The following is a 17,066-nucleotide window of genomic DNA, read 5'->3' on the forward strand; positions in this document are numbered from 1 at the left end:
TGTGTGGAGAGAGGCTGTGAAGTCTCACACTGTCCCGGAGATAACCCAGGGCACGCGTTGTAGGAACTTTCCTTAACAAAGAAACCACATGGTTCTTTAAGGTCACAGGATTTTCAGGGAGAACTTCAGGGATAGAAGGAAGAGGAAGGAATGAAGTCATTTTACAGTGTTTATTTGCATATATTATAGAAGACATTTCAGACATATTAAAGATGAGAAACAGAAGGCTACTGTAGTCTGAGTACATCATGTATTCCTTAGAAACAAATGTGCAAACATCTCAACTCCAGACATGGGTATACATTTTAGACTAGAGAAATAGAAATTCTAGACCTTGTACATTGCTCAGAGGATTAAAAAGGATGGGTATATGATGGCCATGGAGGAGAGAAGGATAGCTGTGTTTTGTGGTTTAGAAGATTGTCTCTTTAGAGCTTTGAGAGCCTTCATTGATGGATAAACTAGGAGGCCTTGAACACACTGGTTACTACATGTTAATGTGACATACTGTGGTTGGAACCTTGCTCCAGAGTAACATGCAGATATTAGTTTTCAGAACACCTGAGCTTGTGGCCTTGAGCCTAACACAACTGAGAGTAGCCTCCAAGTCCAGGCTGACTCAGTTCAGTTTGTCTGTTTCAGAGGATTAAGTCCTTCTCTGTGTACAGTTGAGAATTTCTCCCTCACATAGATGAAAGACATTTAGTAAGTATGTCATGTATGCTTTCAGTTAATTACCAATCCATTTATTCGTTCAAAAACATGTATGAAGTACCTAGCGTACCTAGCCAGCTAACCGCCTCTGGCCCTTGTTGAGCATTTCTGTATACCAGGCACATATCTTACAAGAGCTTGCAGTAGATCAGCTTATTTAATCTTCCCAACAACCCTGTAACGTGGGCATTTTTATTCTCCCCGTTTTACAGATGAGGAAACTGAGACAGAGGTTAGGTGGCTTGCCTGAGGTTACCTGGTTGGGAAGTAGTGATTCTGAGATTGGAACCCTGGGAGAGCCATGCTGAGCCGTTAAGTTTTAACTGTTAGGCCAGATGGCCTGGCATGCTTGTGAAATTGCCTTGGACTAGAACAAATGGGAAGCTTATTCAAAACATGTATTTATTCTAGTAACCTCATAGGTCATTGAGTATGTAGGAAATGCCATGGAACCAACGACTCAAATAATTTGGTATAAATGTGTTTACATTTCAGCAGCTTCACAGTTTGAGGAACTTTGGATGTTTGTCTCCATTCTGCTGAACAGAGCAGACCTTTCAATTTAGGTTTAAGCCAAATGCTGTTGGTAATTAATGACGCTACGGAGGCCAATTCTAGGAAAAAATAACACTTTAGCATCCAGCATGGTGCAATCTGAAAGGCTGGCGCCTTTGCTGTGGTTCTTCTGACACAAAGCACCTTATTGACATCACAAAACCACTGAGGGACTCCTTCTAGTCTCCAAAGGTACAAAACCACCCTGGGCCGGGGAGTTCGTCTCCACTGAGAATAAAAGCCATGCAGACTTAGCAGCTGGGCGGGTGTTTCTTCTGCCCTCCAGCTGGCTTGCAGGCGAGGACTCCTGCTGCATGTGTGCAAGCAAATGCAGTCCTTGGAACTCTCCTGGGAAACCCAGGGTTTTGGCTTTACACCCAATCTGACAAGAAAGGGCCCTCCCTGCCCCCACCCAAACCACTGCCAGAGCAATGAATTCTCATTGACCCCACATCCAGATGGAATCTGGAAAACCCGGCTCAGAGCTTCTAAAGAGGCTACTACAGGGTATTTTAACAGCAAATCCCAAATCCTTAACAGCTGTGGATATGGAGACCATTTAAAACCGTGTGTTTGTAACCCAAGTAATAGATGTCCACTGTAGAAAAACAGCAAAGTATAGATAAGAAGAACTAAAGCCCCTTTATTGGATCCCATTTTGTTTGTATACTAATTCTTCTTGTTTAATCTGGGAAGGGAAACAAGTTGAACAAACCATTCGGATGAAACTTGATACAAACTTGAATTTTCCACCAGAATGTTTAGGGAAGGTAACGTGTCAATACCTTTTTCCTTTATGAAAGTGTTAATAAAATTAGCATTGAAGAAAATTAGCCAGCTGGCCTGGTGGCTTATGCCTGTAATCCCAGCACTTTTGGAGGTCGAGGTGGGCGGATTATTTGGAGTTCGAGACCAGCCTGGCCAACATAATGAAACCTCTTCTCTACTAAAAATACAAAAATTAGTCGGTGTGGTGGTGGATGCCTGTCATCCCAGCTGCTTGGGAGGCTGAGGCAGGAGAGTTGCTCAAACCCAGGAAGTGGAGGTTATAGTGAACCAAGATCGCGCCATTGCACTCCAGCCTGGGCAACAGAGCGAGACTGACTCAAAAAGAAAAGAAAATTAAAATTAAACTGTTCACAGCCCCACAGAAATAACGTTGCCAGTTGAGATGGTAAAGTCATTTCCTGGTCCATGCCTAGCCTACCTGACCTCTCTCTGCTGCTCTGTTGGTCACGGCCTGAGTCAGGTGAACCTATATGAAGAAGTCTGTTTGCTTTATTTCCCAGACACCAAATGGATTGCTTCTGACTCCGAGTCCGCTGCTCTCCAGCATACATTTCTGGAGCAGCCTTAGTCCAGTTGCTCCACTGAGTCCTGCCAGGCTGCAAGGGCCAAGCACGCTGTTCCAGGTGAGCGTTTGGAATGAACTTTTAAACATTACACTTCTGAGGGATGGTTTTTTCTCTAAATCCTGCAGAGGTAACGGTGAGTTTTGCCCAGTGTTGGGTTAAAATGTTAAATGTCCAAAGGGGGTTCATGTTAATGGGGTTGCACGCCCTTCAGAGGCAGACACTTTCATTGAGGCAGAAATGGCATACTCATGCCAGACGCCCATACGTGGAACAATTAAGTTCTTGAAGTGTTTTGCATATTTTCATTTGTTTATGAAAACAGGAAATTTATTAAGGAAAAGGCAAAACTTTAAAAATCATTATTTAGGCCAGTGTGATGGCTCACACCTGTAATCCCAGCACTTTGGGAGGCTGAGGGTGGGAGGATTGTTTGAGACCAGCCTGGGCAACACAGTGAGACCCCATCTCTATTTAAAATAAAATGAAAATAAAAATTATTTATAAAAGTCCACACAAGATTTTAAAATATTAATCCTCCTAGTTAATGTAGCAGCTCATTTGACATAAAGTGAAAATAAAAATAGTGAACAATTTCCCCATCCTGGGATAGAAAAATTGCTTGCATCATTTTATGAATCATCATTAAGCTCCTTGTTCTGTAATGAAAAAGGAGAATCCAGGGCATTTGGTTAAAAAATAATGAAGACTTAGCTGCTTTATCTTACACAACTCTCCATACTAGGCAGCACCTTCATTATTCATTCACACACTAGAATCTTGCAGGACCGTCACTTGCTATCATGGAGAAGTCAGTATTTCCTCCTTGAGACCCACAGATCATTATTCACTGACTAAGGTGTTACTGTTTGAATATGTTGAGTATAGGTGGAAAGGATCCTAGGGACAGGATTGAAGAAAAGGTGGACCCAGTGCAAACTCCCTCTTTCCCTAATTCTAGCTTTTCTCATCATCCTTGTCTGTATCCTGTGCCCCACAGTGTGGCTTACCCTGAGTTAGTTGCAGCTCTTTGGGTACCATTGCATCTAGCACGTGGCACTTTGTATTATGATTGCCTGTTGATCTGGCAATCTTTCCCACTAAACTATGGGCCCTCGAGACCAGAAAGGAATCCTGTTCACTGTGGTGTCCCCAGCATCTGGCACATGGCTTGGTGTGCAAGTGAGGCTCAGTAATTACTGACTGTCTAAATGAATTCACAAAGAGAAGTCTGAGAAAGGTAAGTGCAAGTCTTCACGATCATCTGAGCTGGTCATTTTGCTTGTCAAGGTTAAATGTTTGCTGAGTACCTCCTCTGTGCCAGGAGCTGTACATGCTGGGATTTAGGGTCTCTTTATAAGGGTGGAACTAAAGAGGTTTTGATTGCCATCTTGCTTCTTTGGTTTCCTAGTGGGGTTGGGGTAGGGTGTCATGAAGTGACCATATGCTTGGAGTAATTGGGTTTCTGTCTCTTTCCCAGCCCTTATTCCCGTCACAAGAAATTGAGCTATAGTCATGTTGATTTTTAGCAGTTTCAGCTTGGGTAGGAAAAGAGAAACTAGAAATAGTAAGCAAAAAGCAATGAGCAAATCTTGTATTAGGAAAGTTTAAAATTAGGAATACTAATCTTTTGGTGGGGAGATAAAAACACCTCATTTCCTGAAAGTCTTAAGATTAGAGCAGCAGAATTCTAAAATTAATAGAATAAAAAGAAATTGTTTGGTTACAGTAAACTCCATGGCAGTAGGGATTGTTTTTTTTTTTTTTTTTTTTTTTTTTTTTTTTTTTTTTGAGACGGAGTCTTGCTCTGTCGCCCAGGCTGGAGTGCAGTGGCCGGATCTCAGCTCACTGCAAGCTCCGCCTCCCAGGTTCACGCCATTCTCCTGCCTCAGCCGTCCACGTTGCTGGCACTATAGGCGCCCGCCACCACGCCCGGCTATTTTTTTATTTTTTATTTTTTTTTATTTTTTATTTTTTTTTTTTTTTTGAGACAGAGTCTTGCTCTGTCACCCAGGCTGGAGTGCTGTGGCCGGGTCTCAGCTCACTGCAAGCTCCGCCTCCCGGGTTCCCGCCATTCTCCTGCCTCAGCCTCCCGAGTAGCTGGGACTACAGGCGCCCGCCACCTCGCCCGGCTAGTTTTTTGTATTTTTTAGTAGAGACAGGGTTTCACCGTGTTAGCCAGGATGGTCTCGATCTCCTGACCTCGTGATCCGCCCGTCTCGGCCTCCCAAAGTGCTGGGATTACAGGCTTGAGCCACCGCGCCCGGCCGGGATTGTTATACTATAATCCTAGAATCTAACTCAGAGCTTCTGTAGAGTTCAGTAGGTATTTGTGAATAATAAGTGGCCTCTCATTTCTCTCCTTACTGGGAATTCTGCCACCTGATTGGTGCAGGCCTTGGCAACCCCCTAGGAAAGCAATGGAGCACTATTGGCTGGGGGTTCTTTGGGGTCCCTTGTCTTAGATACCTTTTCCAGCCCAACTCTCCCAACAGTAAATGATGGTTCATGTCTACAGTGATTCGACACGTTATCAATCTCTGGGAGTTGGGATACGTGCACACCCTCATTTCTTCAGTCCTCAGTAACTACTGTAGACAAATGGTTCTAAAAGTTAGCACTCACTCTCCTAGAGGGTGAGTTAAAATAAAGATTGCAGGGCCCCACTCCCAGAGTTTCTGATTCAGTAGGTCTGGGATAGGGCCTGATAAAAACTTTTTTTTGAGACACAGTCTCTCTGTTGCCCAGGCTGGAGTGCAGTGGTGTGATCTCTGCTCACTGCAATTTCCACCTCCTGGGTTCAAGTGATTCTCCTGCTTCAGCATCCCAAGTAGGTAGGACTACAGGCATGCACCACCACACCCTGTTAAGTTTTGTATTTTTGATAGAGATGGGGTTTTGCCATGTTGGCCAGGCTGGTCCCAAACTCCTGACTTCAAGTTGATCCGCTTTCCTTGGTCTCCCAAATTGCTGGGATTAAAGGCGTAAACCACCGTGCCTGGCCCAAAAACATTTTTTTTCATGTTCCTAGTGATACTACGCAGTCCAGGAACCAATTTGAGAAGCACTGCAGACCAGAGGTTCCTAGTTTATATTTAGAATTCTGCATCAGAAATTACTGCATTTAAAAGCTACCTGCTTAGAGTTTTAATTTCACCAGGTGGACCTGTTCTCTTTTCTGAAGCCATTCAGAATACAACCCTAAAAAAAATGAAAGACAAACTGGTATTCCGGATGGCTGACAGGTTGTATGACCTTGGGCTTTCTGTTTGTGGCTGGATCCATGAGACTAAGGAAAAACAACTTTTTGCCTTTTAAAATATTATAACTCTTCCTGTGAAAAGAGCAACTGAGTGTGGCAAAAGTAGAAAATAGCAATTTCAAGAATGGTAAACAACAAAATTTGGTAGAGGAATAATACTTTCTGATTTTTAAAACTAGACAATATAATTGATAATTGATACATATTCAGAATTCAGATTACTATCAGCGGTGTCTTATTTTTTTAAGAACCTTTTTTTTTTAAAGTTTAGAGACGGGGTCTCAATATGTTGTCCAGGCTGGTCTTGAACTCCTGGGTTCAACTCCGCTTCAGCCTCTGGAGTAGCTGGGACTATAGGCGTACCACCACGCTGGCCAACATCCCTTTTAAACTGATGAAAATAATTTTATTTCAAAATAACAACAAACCTCTTTCATGTATGCTATAGATGTAATGAAGGAAGACAAAAAATACACTTGGCTTATACATTTTAAGTGACGCTGGCCAGTTTCCTATTATCATGATTGGAAAGGTTGATCAGAATCCTCAGGGTAATAGTTGAAGAGCTGAAGCATTTTTGTACAGAAGGGCCCCTAATATGATTACTGTAGCAGGTTACAGCAGATATTAAAGAATTCCAACAAAAGAGAGAGAAGACGCCTTTCTGGCAGAGGTATGCTTTATAATTGAGAAATGTTTAGGTAAGGAGAGAGGCACCAAAGACATTGTGCTAAATGTAAACAAAGAACCTTGATTTATAAAGTGAACTCGGTTTTTCTTGGACAGTTTAGTATTGTCTTCTTGTCTAAGGATGTCTGTTCCATGACTTTTGAAATAGATTTTGTTCCAATGTGGAATATGCCTAGTAGGAATAGGTATGTCTTGAAACAAGGTAGAGCTAATTAAGTTTTCAATTAAGAATGTGTGCTGTAATTTTTAGTTCAAATCTAACCCAGCAAATATTTGCAATGCTCTGCGACAAGGACTGTAGGGACATAGAATATGTGAATAATGGATGAGTAAACAAAGTGCTGCAGAAAGTAAGGGGCAGACACGCTCTTTCCAACTGGAGACTGGACAGGTTCCAAGCAAGCAGTGGCGCCTGAGCTGGGAGGAAGGGACAGGATTTCGATCGAGTACATTTAGATGAATAGAGCCGAATGACTGGGACATGAAAGTCTGTTTAGGAAGGGACCAGGTGAGAGGAGATAAGGTCGGAAACGCAGCTGTGGGCCTTGATTATAGGCTTAGAAGTTTCTCCCTTTATCTGTTAAATGTTTAGGCTTTTTAAGCTGGAGGTAGGAGGATGAGATCTCCGTTTTGGAGAACAATCACTGGTATTAGTGTGGAGGAAGAACTGAAGAGAAAGTGGAAGGAACAGTAAGATAAGAGGAAATTGTTATTTTTATTTTTTGAGACGAGCTTGCTGTGTTGCCCAAGGTGGAGTGCAGTGGCACAATCTTGGCCTACTGCAACCTCTGCCTCCTGGGCTCAAGCAATCCTCTCACCTCAGCCTCTCAAGTAGCTGGGACTACAGGCATATACCAGCAAGCCCGGCTAATTTTTAAGATTTTTTTGTAGAAACGAGGTCTCGCTATATTGCTCAGGCTAGTTTTGAACTCCGGAGCTCAAGCAATCCTCCTGCCATAGCTTCCCAAAGGGCTAGGATTACAGGTGTGAACGACCATACCTGGCGAGAGGAAATGATACTACAAATATTGAAGGGAGAATCACTCTTTGAGATTAGAACATTGGACACAGGATATGATTAGAAGATATTTTAGAGGTGAGCTCAAGAGAGGCAGACTTTGAGATGGGTCTGAGTAGTAAGTAGGTAGTGAAAATTAAGAAGAGGCAAAGATTACTAAGTGATTAACATACTGGAAATGCTATTAAATAACAATAGTTAAGGCCGGGCATGGTGGTTCACACCTGTAATCCCAGCACTTTGGGAGGGTGACATGGGTGGATCACTTGAGCCCAAGAGTTCAAGACCATCAGGGGCAACACAGCAAGACCCTGTCTCTACAAAAAAAAAAAAGTACAAAACTTGGGACATGTGTGCTGGCATGTGTGCCTGTGGTCCCAGCCACTAGGGAGGCTGAGGTGGCAGCACTGTTTGAGCCCTGGAGATTGAGGCTGCAGTGAGCCATGAGCACACCACTGCACTCAAACCGGGGCGACAGTGAGCCTGTCTGGGAAAAAAAAAAATAACCATAGTTAACATTTGTTGATGATTGATGACTTATTGTGTGCAAGACATTGTTCTTAGCACTTTTGGGGGCTTCTCATTTAATACTGCCAGTAATTCTGTTTTAAAGATAAGACTAAGGCACAGGGATATTGGCTAGTTTATTCAAGATAACACACTAGTAAGTGGTGGAGCCCTGACTCTTTAAGTTTGTGGTCCCAGCCACCATTCTCGCTGACTTAGAGTGAGCAATGGAAGAAGAGCAGGTTTTGTGGGAAAGAGGCATTGGTTGGAGATGTCTAAAATGGAAATTGTTGTCAAGTCCAAGCATGGTACTGGAGAAAAGGTGGCTGGGGACAAAAGTTTGGGAAATGTTGCAGTTTAAAACAGGGGAGTGTCATAGGAGAAGAGCCTAATAAAGATGACTAAAAAATATGTCAGAAAAGCCAGGCTAATCAAGAGAAACTATGTCCATTAAGTATACAAAAATAATAAGGGCAGAAATCAGCAATTTAGTTTGCAAAACAGATGAACAATACCAAAACTGATTCTCTTGAAAACACCAATAAGGTAGACCAAAGAGAGAGAAGATGCAAATAAACGAAAAGAATGAAACTGCAGGCCAGGCACACTGGCTCACATCTGCAATCCTAGCACTTTGGGAGGCCAAGGCAGGCCAGTTGCTTGAGCTCAGGAGTTCGAGACCAGCTTGGGCAACACGGTGAAACCTCATCTTTACCAAAAATACAAAAATAGCTGGGCATGGTGGCGTCCACCTATAGTCCCAGCTACTTGGGAGGCTAAAGTGGGAGGATGGCTGGTGGAGGTTGCAGGGAGCCAATATTGTGTCACTACGCTCCAGCCTGGGCGACAGAGCCAGACCCTATTTCTAAATAAAGTAAAATAAATAAAAGCATGAAAATTTAAAATCTGCTCATCTTCCATTGTTCACTCTAACTCAGTACAGTGGTTAGTAGCACAGACCTTTTTAAACAAGAGTATAAACTGTATGTGCATAGATTTGATAATACAGTTGAAGTGGATAAAATTCTAGAAAAAATTAAAATTCCAAAGTTCCAGAAAAGAAAGAAAAACCTTGGATATGCCAATAACCATTAAAGAAATTAAAACAGTAATTAAAGATACCAACTCCTACCAAAATAAAAAGTTATGCAATGTTAGTACTGAAAGATTTGTTTAAAACTTGACTGTGTTGCTTATTAGCTGTGTAACCTTTAGCCAACAGAACTTATTTGAAATCTGTTTTCTCATCTGTAAAATGGGGACAACAAAACTTATGTTACAGCTCCTAGATATCAAATGAAATGACAAGCCCTGACACAAGTTACTGAAAGAGTTTGAAAACTGCAAAAACATATTTACTTAAATACAAGTATTTGTTGTACTTCTAACATGTGCCAGGCTCCGTAATTTGATATTTGGCACTGAAGTTTAATATTTAACTTACCTGGACTAAATAGGAAATAAGCTAGAAAAGACAGCCCAGGAGATCTTTTTGACGTATCCTAAACAATGCAAATCTAGTTGCAAGTAGTATTTGTTTCAGACCTGAAACTCATTATCAGAGCATATACTATCATCCTACTATTTATCATCTTAGTTAACAACAATACAGAAATTAATTTTACTCTTTGTCACTTATTTTTTTTTTTTTTTTTGAGACGGAGTCTTGCTCTGTCACCCAGGCTGGAGTGCAGTGGCCGGATCTCAGCTCACTGCAAGCTGCTCCTCTCGGGTTCACGCCATTCTCCTGCCTCAGCCTCCCAAGTAGCTGGGACTACAGGCACCCGCCACTTCGCCCGGCTAGTTTTTTGTATTTTTTAGTAGAGACAGGGTTTCACCGTATTAGCCAGGATGGTCTCGATCTCCTGACCTCATGATCCGCCCGTCTCGGCCTCCCAAAGTGCTGGGATTACAGGCTTGAGCCACCGCGCCCGGCCTACTCTTTGTCACTTATGAGTGATCTAAGTGTGATATTTTAATTAGAAAGAATACCTTCTTAGCTCCAAAATAATCTATTTGAAATCTTTTAAGATTAAATACATTTCTTACTTTAGAAGAATAAATGCTGCAAGAATCATCTTTGTAGTACCCTGAAAAACTGATGGCAAATTTCAAAATATAGTATTAGAAATTACTGAGTCACATATAAAGAGTCTATGGTTTTCAAAACATTATTTTCGTATTTAATATTAAACATTCTTTTAATATTTGTAGCATTATCAGCATCCTAAGTAGCTTAGAACTTTTAAAAAATAGATGCTTTAGCAACATATAAATTATGTATTTTTTCCTAGTAGCCTGTGCATATAGAATAATTAGGGACATTTTGTGGGCCTTATCCTTTGTTTGCTCTATGTAATCTTGATCTCATTGTCATCTTCCAATTATTCTGTAAAAAACACTGGCAACTAATCTCTATCACAGGAGTGATGAGAAGTGGACTGCTATGGACTATATGGGAATGTAAAGAACCTAAGTTTTTTGCAATGGATTTGCAGTAATTATTGTAAACATCTTTTGTCCCCTACAGTTCCCCACACTGCTTAATGGCCACATGCCAGTGCCAATCCCCAGTCTGGACAGAGCTGCTTCTCCAGTACTGCTTTCTTCGAACTCTCAGAAATCCTGATGACGTCTGGTGACAATTAAGGACTCATTAACTGATGAAACAAATTTGTCCCCATGGGCTAGTTTACCTGTGTCATGAGAAGGACATTGTGAAACTCTGTTAATTTGGTTTGCACTTTTCATAACATGGATAGTCTAGATTTATGTTAGCATTTTAAAAACTGTTTTTGATATATTCAAGTATATATGAAAATCTTTTGCATTAAGTGAATTTTAATGTTTTTGTTTTTATATCCTTTTAGCTCTTAAGTGTTGAACACTGTTGACAGTGAAGAACTTTTCTTAATGGTTTTCAGTATAAATAATAAGGATGTGAAGCTTTTTTTCTCTTTAGTTCTGCGTATGCTAAACTGTGTGCTTATATAGACTATAACCAGCTGTGCCTTCCTTTGCATTTAATGTAAATGATTTATATATTTTTTAGTATTAAGAGGAAATGTTTGAAAGATGAAAATTAGTATCAAACAGCTCTCTAGTAGAATTTCATTATTGTTCACCAGTGGGCAATATGAAAGCATATTCATATCACATTTTCTTTTTTACTTTCAATTGTATTAAGAATTGCCTTAGAACCTCTTTTGAACTGAAATTCAGTAAATGTCCAAGTAATGTTTTTATAATAAACTAAGCCATATTTAGACAATAAACATTGATAAAAGAAAATGTTCTAAAGTGCATTTTCGAAAGAATGAACTTTGAAAGGCTAGCCTCCGTAGCTGTTTACAGTATCTTTTAGATGCCTCCCAGACAAAAATCTGAGATGGAAAAGCTACATCAAGTTCGTGCTATTCCAGGCCCGAGAATATCTCTTAGGTTAGCATATTCTTATTTCAAAAAATTAGCCCTAGTTTTCTCAGTTTTCCATAGAGAATCCTGACCATCTGATATATTTACTGTGTCAGTATAAATTGGGATTCCCCTGGAACTATAACATTTAAAAATCTAATGCTTTGGAAGCAGCTCACAGACTGGTGATGAACCCAAACAACAAAGAAACAATTTTTAACACTAGGGATCTTCATCAGTATAGGTAGGTATTCACAATTTTTGATGGATCAAAAACTTGCTGTAATACAAATAGAGAACTGGAGGTACTAAAGGCCTTGCTTGTGGAAACTGAGAGAGGATACACTGCTTTATATATTACTAAAGTTATGGGGAGAATGAAGGAAATCTGACAGATGAAAAATTCTACAGGAACCTCATCATCGTGGAACCGAACTGATAACAACTTGGAACACTCCAGTAAATTCTTTTGTGTAATGTAATTTGGAGTAGTGATAATACAGACCTATTTTCTGTTCCATCAGAAAATCAGCAGGCACCAGTCCAAAGGTACCACACCTGTACATGAAGGAAAGTTCTAATACCAAGAAAACTGAAAAGCACCAAGCTTTAAATTCAAGATTAATTATAATCCTTAACTATAAGTGATAAAAACTAACTTGAAATGTGACTAAATGATCCAAACTGGGCATTAAGTCGCAGTATTATGAGAAAGGATTAAAAAACGAGGTTTGAGAAAACACATTTCTTGAATTTTCAGAAAAAAACCAGAATATTGCTTTGGTACTTAGAAATTCTGAGGTTTCTCAATTGGAATTGAGCATCTCTGTATGTGGGGATGTGGGCCCTTATCAAAGGATGAAAATCCAAACACTCTATTATGCCTCCTTGACTGTAATGACACTGGTTCCAAAATCCACCAATAGACACTACTGTCCCCCCGCCCCCACCCCATAGGCTAATAATAATTCTGTACCACAATAAAAGGAGCTGGTCCAGGGAACTGATATTTACTGAGAAGGAGCCTTTGAGAATGCTTCCCACCACCTGTTTCCAGCTCAAGACAGGTGCACAGAAGAAGCTGGGAGTTGCCTAAGGCTGCACAGCTCACTGAAGGTAGAACAATGATTGGTGCTCAGTCCAATTCTGTTTCCCCCATGCCTAGCTGTAAGTAATCACTGGTTCAAAACTATGTTATTAGTAAAACAAAACATAAAGACAAAGCATTTAAAATTGTGTTGTCAGGTAAGAGAACACATCCAAAATGCATGATTCTTATAGACAAACTAAAGGAAGTTAATATGCAAAAATCTCAACTTAAAATACTATTTTTAGTATACTTGTTTATGTAAATGCTGATTGGAAATATTTAAATGACTATAGATCTGATTCTTTTCCTTCGGAAATTGGGATTAATGTATGCTCTAGATCCATTTATTACAAATGCAAAAATACCACAGTTTTTTGATGGATGAAAACACTCCTGTAACACAAATAGAGAACTGGAGGAACTGAAGAATAACTCGTATAGCTCTGCCTCATTCTGTGTGTGTGTGCGTTTTAGCAGAAGTATTTTACTCAGAAAATAGGTTTCAAAGAACATTAATGACTTTCTTTTCCTTTTTATGTCTGCTTAATCAGTGTTAAACTGCTATGGGAAAAGTTTTATAGAACTATATAACCTGAATGTTGGTCTCTTTGTACACATCTTTTCTATGACTGCAGATCTTTATTCACTTTCATATATGTATCATTTTTACTGTCATATTATTTTTGTTCAATAAAAACTTTGTGATAAAAGATGTTTAGAGGTAACTGGATTGGCTTACTTCCATTTGCTTGGGGTGACCCAAACCACTTTTCCATATGGATACAAGTTGGAAAATGAGTCTTGTCACCTACCCTTGAACACAGCACGTCAAAAAAAAAAAAAAAAAGTGCTTTAAATACACATATTTAAAGAAATAAATGTAATTATCGAAAAGCAGACCCCTGATTTAAATAAGTTCTATCAAATGCTCTGTATTGAGGAGGAGGAAGTGAGAAGGTAGGGAAAAATCAAATCTACCATTTATTCTTTTAGCCTTTTGTTGATTCAGGGGAATGTGAACTGCTAGGCTTGGTGATAAAAGTTATTTCTCTTGGTCTCAACTGCAGGCTGACCTGGCTCGTTTTCATGGATGCTTCAAAGCAGTCTCCACTCTGGGTTTGATATAGGGAGACTGGTGTGAGGGGAGGGGAGGGGATGCAGGGAGAATCACCGGATTAATGCAGTCCCTGAACAACACGTTCATTATCACTAGTATGTCAAAAGGCTACAGATAACTCATAGTTGCATATGGTATAACAGGTGGTGGTAGGAAATCATTTGCTTACTGAAGAAACATTTAAAAATCAACTATGTTCCAGGTGCCATTTTAGAAATGGGGGATGGAAACCTGATCCCTGTTCTCAAAAAGGTAATAGATTTGCTTGGTTCTGTTTATACATAAGAATTCAACTGGCTGGGCGCAGTGGCTCATGCCTGTAATCCCAGCACGTTGGGAGGCCAAGGCGAGTGGATCACCTGAGGTCAGGAGTTCAAGACCAGCCTGGCCAACATGGTGAAACCTCATCTCTACTAAAAATGCAAAAATTAGTTGGGCGTGGTGGCAGGCTCCTGTAATCCCAGCTACTTGAGAGGCTGAGGCAGGATAATCGCTTGAATCTGGGAGGCGGAGGTTGCAGTGAGCCGAGATTGCGCCACTGCACTCCAGCCTGGGTGACAAGAGCGAAACTACATCTCTTAAAAAAAAAAAAAAAAATTCAACCAAATTAGTTTTGTAAAATGCCCTTTTATGCTTAAATACCCACAGGGATCTGCCCCGCCACTTCATGTTACCTGGGATTATATGACCCTGCCTAAAGGACTGGCACTGAAGAATACACTATGTTTAGTTACCCTCTCTCAGGTGAGTCAGGTCTCTTAAAACGTTTTTATTTCATTGCTGGATGGCATAATTTCAGTTAATGATAGCAACCATTTGTAAGGTTGCTGTCATGCCAGGCACTGTTCTAAGCAGGTTACACATATTCATTCAGTTTTCCTAATAAACCTATGAGGGAAGTACTATTATATACCATTTTACAGATCAGGTAATTGAAGCCTAGAGTGATTAAGGAACTGGCTCAAGGTCACAGAATTGGCCACATTTCAAACTGAACATTTTCACTGAGAGGCCATCACACATGATCTATAGGACTTCCAACGAATGTAAATTAGCAATTTACATCTTCACATAGAACAGTACCTGGTGCATATAAACCTTTCAGACATGTTTGCTGTATCAGTGTTTCCTGAGAGTTGAGCAAGCAGATTTTCTGTCATCGAGAAGCTGGCCCTACCTAGATTTCTCTAGTATTGACTTTATTCCTAGACCCACTCCCCAGTGGTGCCTGTGTACCTACGTGTGTGTGTGTGTGTGTAGAACAGCTTGATTATAGGTCAGTAAAGACTCGCATGTTTTAGCCAGCTAGGTAGAAAGTTTCTATCAACAATTTTTGACAGCTACATTCGTCTTTGGTTGACTCAGAGAGGAGACAAATCCAAGTTAATATTACATAACTGACAAAATATTTTTTAGAATTACTCAGAATTTTATCATGCATGTGTGCCTTAATTCGATCAACAAATACTACTGTTCCCCTAAAATGTATCAGGTACTGGGATAAAGAAGTGAGCAAAACACAATCCTTTCCTTCATGGAGCTTGTGGATTAGTGAGAGGAAATGACATGTGATTAAGTGTTGTTGCAGAGTGAAGTATAAGGATGCCATTGGGAAGGAAGGCAGTTAGGCAGCAGAGCACATAACCCAGTCTGTGGTAGGGTAGGTGGGGCAGAGAAAGCTTTCTGGAAGAAAAAATTACATTGAGAATGAGTAAGAGTAACTAAAAGAGGCATAGATGAACAAGCAGAGGAAAGAGGATGTTTCACAATGAGGTGAGGTGTGAGGGACTCAAACGAGAAGTATGGCTGGATTTACCCTCACAGAGAACAAAGCCTATAGTTCATGATATGAGATAGTAATGTAGATACCAATAGAGTTGAAACTCAAAAGGGAGGAGGGAGGAGGGAGGAAGGAGGAAGGCTTCTAGATCCCTGAGGAGTAATGACACAGTCATTAACTACGATTCTGTGGAAGAATAAGATGGCAGGATAGGGCCCTCAAAAAAAACCTTTTTCAGTGTTTCTGGAATAATAGTGCATGATCATCATCCAGAGATGAGCTACACAGCCTGTAACAGCACCACGTCACCCACTCATCACTTGACAACCTCAGCTGCATACATGTATGAGGAAGAAAATAACAAGATAAAGATGATCCTTAAGACTATTTTGACTGCTAGAATGTGGAACTATTGTCAATATAGCTGGAGAAACGGCTGGAGAGTGGCACTGTTTCGACCAGCACTGTTCTAGGAAAGACTCGAAAGAGTCCCAAGGGAGTCTTGCTAAGTCCCAAATCTGTATCCACTAAAATTCCATACCTCAATCAGAGCCCAGTGGACCCATCCTTTTGTAAACATACAAGACTGTTGGCAGATGCTAAGTTTCCCTTACCCTCTGAAAGGTGCTGCTTATCATCCTGAGGGTCACCAACTAAATCTTCATGGTCATCTTTATGGTCCAGCCCAGGTATCTCTGCATCACTACTGCGGCAGGGTTAAGGTGGAAGAGAGCAGCAAGAGCAGCCATCAGAATTCCTATTCCAGCCTCAGTAATTCTCTCCCTGTCCCCCTCTCACAGATGCACACCTGCATACCTAGCTCCCATACCCACTCTACTCAACAGAGGTTTAGTTTACAGTCTTTGAAATGGTAGTCTTTCAGAAATGGGTTTTCAAATTAGTGGAATTTTCTCACTTCTCTTAGGGGAACCCCACCAATGAAAAATCCTCCCCATCATCACAGACTGAAATTTTATATTCTCTTCTAATCAAAGTAGCTTTATAATCAGTGGCTTGGTCACCTTCTTTCTGTTTCAGTCTAACAGAAAATTGGTGACTTCAGTGGTTTTCTGGGTCAGTTATGGAAACTCACGGTAATAACTTCAGTTGGGAATGGTGACAGCTCAGGGCAACTCCTGCCTATCTAAGCCCAGACTCTGAATTTAAGATCAGAAAATAGTTTCAGGCCAGGCGTGGGGCCTCCATTTGTAATCCTAGCACTTTGGGAGGCCGAGGCGGGTGGACCACCTGAGGTCAGGAGTTCAAGACCAGCCTGGCCAACATAGTGAAACCCCATCTCTACTAAAAATACAAAAATCAGCTAGGTATGGTGGCATGTGCCTATAACCCCAGCTATTCAGGAAGCTGAGGCAGAAGAATTGCTTGAACCTGGGAGGCGGAGGTTGCAATGAGCCGAGACTGCACCACTGTACTCCAGCCTGGGTGACAGAGTACAACTCCATCTCAAACAAAAACAAAAACAAAAAAACACTAAATAGTTTCAGATTTGCACTGAACAAGAGGGAAAAACGTTGTACCTTTCTCTTGGGTCTAAAGTAATGCATTA

At 40.8% G+C, this 17,066-nt stretch overlaps 1 protein-coding gene across 3 annotated transcripts in view; it reads left to right on the plus strand.

Moving 5' to 3' along the window:
• ELK3 (ELK3, ETS transcription factor) overlaps nucleotides 1-13,320 on the plus strand; it is a 78,747-nt gene extending 65,427 nt beyond the window's left edge. For 2 of the 3 annotated variants that reach the window (XM_025402952.1, XM_025402953.1), the window contains 2 exons: nucleotides 2,559-2,681; nucleotides 10,629-13,320. In XM_025402952.1, the coding sequence (XP_025258737.1) occupies nucleotides 2,559-2,681; nucleotides 10,629-10,727 (222 nt within the window). In that variant the 3' untranslated portion in view covers nucleotides 10,728-13,320. Of the gene's footprint in view, nucleotides 1-2,558; nucleotides 3,093-10,628 lie in introns of those variants that run through there. The other variant, XM_025402951.1, reaches the window with a different exon arrangement.
• The last annotated feature ends 3,746 nt before the right edge of the window (nucleotides 13,321-17,066 follow it).

Source organism: Theropithecus gelada, chromosome 11 (genome assembly GCF_003255815.1).
Source record: "Theropithecus gelada isolate Dixy chromosome 11, Tgel_1.0, whole genome shotgun sequence".
NCBI lineage: Eukaryota > Metazoa > Chordata > Mammalia > Primates > Cercopithecidae > Theropithecus > Theropithecus gelada.